This window comes from Carex rostrata, chromosome 16, assembly GCF_964058835.1.
Source record: "Carex rostrata chromosome 16, lpCarRost1.2, whole genome shotgun sequence".
Taxonomy (NCBI): domain Eukaryota; kingdom Viridiplantae; phylum Streptophyta; class Magnoliopsida; order Poales; family Cyperaceae; genus Carex; species Carex rostrata.
This window is the reverse complement of record NC_135933.1, coordinates 6,481,367-6,486,112: the sequence shown is the minus strand read 5'-3', so window position 1 is coordinate 6,486,112 and position 4,746 is coordinate 6,481,367. Positions and strand designations below refer to the sequence as shown.

Below are 4,746 nucleotides of genomic sequence, written 5' to 3'. Positions count from 1 at the left end.
TTGTAAACACATGTTTATATGCACAAATTTTCAATGCTTTGTTTATGTTGTTTGCTTGTCAGTACATATTGGTTTACATGCTTTACTTATTCACATGTACTGTTCCTGGCACATTCTGCACAAATGAAAAAAAAATGTGCTGGGGGACGCCCTCGGGGATTAGTACAAATTTAGAGTTGTAAATTTTGTGCTCGGGGACGTGCTTGGAGATTGGTTCAAATTTAGAGCTATAAATTTTTGCTCGGGGACGAATTTGGGGATTTGTTTTTGTTTTAAAAAATAAAAATTTAACTCATTTACAATGAAAGTTAAACACTTGAATGAAGTTGATTTAACGCTTTTCTTTATATGTTTAAATTATACGATTGTTTCGCTGCATTTGGCTGTGCTTTTGTTAAATTTTTTTAATAGAGCGTTTTTCTCTTCATGCAGCGAAATTCTATACAATAAAGAAAAATTGGTACTGTTATTGCACTGTATGAAGTAAAACCTGATCTTTTTGTCGCCAACATTCTAGAAAGTTAGAGGACACGAACAGATATTTTGTTTGAGGTACAATTATCAGCTTCCTTTTAATAAATAACATATTCTGCAGTTTGATATAGCTGCATAAGAACCGACGCCAACAAAATTACGGAGTAAAATGTCCAGAGGGTTAAGTACTTAAGTCCAAGGATAAACAGGGAACCGGAGAAAAGGATAAATTAAAAAAAAAAATGTACCAGAATAATTCGAGTTAGGAATCCGAACGGATAGGTTAGGTCCACATTTCACGTTGCTTCCACGCATCAGAATGGACCATTCTTTTGCCGCATGACCGAAGCATAAATATTAAAAAAATGTAGAAAATAAAAATTATATAATACAAGACGCTAATAAGTCAGCAACTCAGCATGTTCGGTTTCTTGAAAAAAAATGTTATCGACTAAAAAAACTTGATAGTCATCACCAAAAGTGCACACCAAAAGTAATAGATCTTATCTCTTATTATCAATAATTTTATTCATTTGATTTAAGTTCTCTTTTCTTATATTTTTCATAGGATGACTCTTGTGTCATGCTTCTCTCACATCATCAATACCGTAGACATAATTTTTTTTTTTATGGATATTAAATTATAGCATTTCAAATTAACAATGGCTAATATTACATATAATGGCTAATATTACACATAAGTTTTTTTATTTTTAGTCTTACATGTACAATATTTGAAATATTACAACAATTTACATATGATAAAATAATGTGTCTCATGTACTTTTATTATAAGTAAACTCCTTGTAGTCGAAAGTTTATTTAATCCAATCATTGGAAAAATTATTTTTAAAATCAATAAAAAAATATATTTTAATGTTCGTATTACACCTCACCAATCAAATTCATGCTCAAGCAACTATCAAACCCGCATTTAATAGCATTAGATGTACTCCCATTGAGGCACTTAGCAGCCCTAATTTTTTAAGATCGCCATTAATTTATTTTTTTCCAAACGGGAGGTTGGTGTACGCGGCAGCGGCGGCACTCATCTCACATAGTCACATTAGAGTTCACGTGAGCAGGTAAGAGTGGGAGGAGAGTCGCGGATCGAGAAACATCCAAAAATACCGGAACGGCAAAACCCCATTCGACTAACTCCTCTCCAGTTGACCAGTTCCCTGCGAACATAATTTGAGATTCGTGCTGAGGTTAGTTTCGGAATATTAGATCCGCACGATCTTCACCGAATCCTTCCAATGACTACTCCCTCACCTGGTAAAAAGGAAACGCTATCCTCTGCGGAGTTTTTCCGTGCGGAGCTGTGCGGTGTTTTTAATCTGGTCCGTTCGTTTCGGATCGGACGGACTGGATTAAGGGTTCACCAAATTTTGAGTTTTTTTAAATTCGGATAAGATCTGATCTGGTCCGTCCGATTCGAAACGAACGGACTAGATTAAAATCTCCGCAAAGGATACTTTCCCTGGTAAAAAGTACCGAACGATACCAGAAACTTCCTGAACTAGATCTATGAGGATTCTCTGTATTAACTTTCTCTATGGACCACTGTGTAACCATCATTTTAAATAACGTTATACAAATAGTAATATAGAATTTGCCTCAGAAATGTCAAGTCGTAGAAAGCACGGCATATCCGTTCGTCAACTTGAGCCCTTTTTGCCGAGAAAATGAGAAGAAAATAAACAAGCGGAGACTTCGTCGTCTCAAAACCACCACCTCTTAATAGTTCTCTTTTCTTTTCGATGCAAAAACCCTAGAAACGAATCGCGAAATTTCATCAATTGCCATGGTGGAGCCAACCCTTGTTGACGCATTCAATCCTTACTCGGATGCTGCGTCGTTCGATCCGTGTTTCCTCCCCGACGATCTCCCTCTTCCCGACGAATTCACCGATTTCAATCTCGACGTAGATTTCTCAATTGAAGAATTCCTCCGATCGCCAGAGCATTCGTTTAACGAATCTATCGCTGACGGATCTCCACACTCAATTGAACCAGCTAGAGCAGAATCTCCAGTCTCAGGCGGATCTTCGCATGAATCGGTCGTCACATCACGTGATGTGAAGCAAGAGGATGAGAATAAATCCAATTGGAGCTTGAAAAGAAAGACCCGAAGCGAAGAGACTACTGAGTCGGAGAACCCTAAGTGTGAGGACGATGATGAGAAGAAGCAGGCTCGATTGGTGCGAAACCGTGAGAGCGCACAACTTTCAAGGCAGAGGAAGAAGAAATATGTGGAGGAATTAGAGGAAAAGGTCAAATCGATGCACTCAGTGATTAACGATTTGAATTCCAGGATTTCCTATGTAATGGCAGAGAATGCGACTTTGAGGCAGCAACTAGGAGGTAATTTGGCTCAGCCCGGAGTGTACCCTCCACCCGGTATGCACTTCCCTTGGATACCTGGTTATGCATTGAGACCGCACGGTGCACACGTACCAGTTGTACCCATACCTAGGTTGAAACCTCAAACTCCAGCTCCAGCTAAGAAACCTAAGAAGAGTGAGAGCAAGAAAGCTAAGAAGGTAGCTAGTATTAGTATTTTGGGTTTGATCTTTGTCATGATGTTCTTTGGAGCAATTTTTCCAGCTTTTACCACCAAGTTAGGAGATGAAGGTACCAATTTTGGTAAAAAGGCTATTATTAATTCTCATAGCGGTTTAAACAGTAGTGAGGAGATTTTGTCGTGTGGGAAGAAATGTCACACAGGGGAGTCGGGTTTTGCAAATAATTCAAGCGAAACTCTTCCGGCAATGTTATATGTGCCAAGAAATGGAAAACATGTGCAGATAAATGGAAATTTGATAATACAATCGGTCCTTGCAAGTGAACAAGCCATGGCTAACAAACGGGAGCCTGCCAAGGAAGTAGAAGAGGCAACTAGTTTGGCTGTGGCTGGTTATGTTGGCCCCCAATTGAATAATTATGGAGAGAATTCTAAGTCTTCTTTGCCTGATGGGCCGTTCCCACAATGGTTCCGTGAAGGGATGGCAGGTAAATAGAGATTTTATTCTGTTCTTTTGGCTTAATTTGCAGTTATCTCACACACATGTATATAACTCAATTTCACTTCTCGCCATTATAAAACCAAGATAATTAAATTGTTTCCAGACCATGAATTATTCAAAAGTAACCTTCTTCAATGATTTCTGAGTAGATTCCATTGCTCTGCCACACTAGAATTGCTATTTTGTACCAGGAAATATAGTGTACCATGTTATGACTTTTTAGAAGATTATGTTAAACGTGGAACATTTTCTAATTTGAAGAAATTTTGATGGGGTCGGAATGAATTATAGGCTGCAATATTAATTCTTGTTCGAGTAATTTAGCTTGAGGAGTTTGAACATAGTTTCAGGTTATATTATAAGCCCTTAGATGCTTAACTGAAGTATTTACTGGTGATGATATGGGATGTAAGGAATCAATTATTTGTTAATAGAGTTTGCATTATTATAGTTTAAATCATATACCTTCCACACCATTTTTAAGCCAAATGGAAGGACATGATAACTAATACTATAAGTTGCCCTGCTTTGTTTCTGGTAGTTTATTCAACTCGTAATAACAAAGTGATTTATTTCAACAGGTCCAGTTCTGAGCTCTGGAATGTGCACTGAAGTCTTCCAATTTGATGTGTCTTCTAACATAAGCGGTGGCATTGTTCCTGCCACAACCATTGACAACATAACCAACTTAGTTATCAACTCAACTGAGAAAAACCTCCCGCCCTCTCGCCTCCCCAATAAAAAGAAATGGAGCAGGAGAGTCATGTACAACAATGCCATCCCTCTTCCCGGCAAAACACTAGATAATAACACCAACAATTTCAAGAATTCAGATGGCGATAATAAGAAACCTGCCTCCAGAATGGTGGTCTCAGTTTTAGCCGATCCAAGAGAAGCGGCTGGGGATAATGATAGCGTCTCGCCAAAATCTCTCTCCCGAGTTTTTGTTGTTGTGCTTTTGGATGGCATCAAGTATGTCACATACTCTTGTGTTCTGCCTTTGAAAAGTGCTGCACACCATTTTGTGAACTATTGATTGGGAGAGAAAAGAAAAGACCTTACATTTGGAGTTGCTTCTGGATTTTTGAGTGGAGTTCCTTCTCATATACTAACACCCCTCTTGTAGATATTTATGGCTGCGGCCATTGTTTTTTAAATGCTAGAGCTGTTGTTTATGTCATTTGTGTTAGACTGCTATTGTAATGGATTTGATATAGTTCTTAATTTGAAGAGGAACCTAATAA

The 4,746-nt window shown here is 38.1% G+C and overlaps 1 protein-coding gene across 1 annotated transcript; it reads left to right on the top strand.

Moving 5' to 3' along the window:
- The first annotated feature begins 1,647 nt into the window (after positions 1–1,647).
- Positions 1,648–4,746, top strand: LOC144567173 (bZIP transcription factor 39-like). Its single transcript, XM_078317230.1, has 2 exons — positions 1,648–3,488; positions 4,084–4,746. Exons 1-2 carry the CDS (start codon positions 2,282–2,284, stop codon positions 4,536–4,538), a joined length of 1,662 nt encoding a protein of 553 aa, XP_078173356.1. The 5' UTR covers positions 1,648–2,281; the 3' UTR covers positions 4,539–4,746.

Bases quoted from the DNA above. Each gene is read 5' to 3' on its own strand.
- LOC144567173 (XM_078317230.1), top strand. From the start codon at position 2,282: ATGGTGGAGCCAACCCTTGTTGACGCATTCAATCCTTACTCGGATGCT. The intron at 3,489-4,083 runs GTAAATAGAGAT...TTATTTCAACAG, and splicing joins GTTCCGTGAAGGGATGGCAG to GTCCAGTTCTGAGCTCTGGA.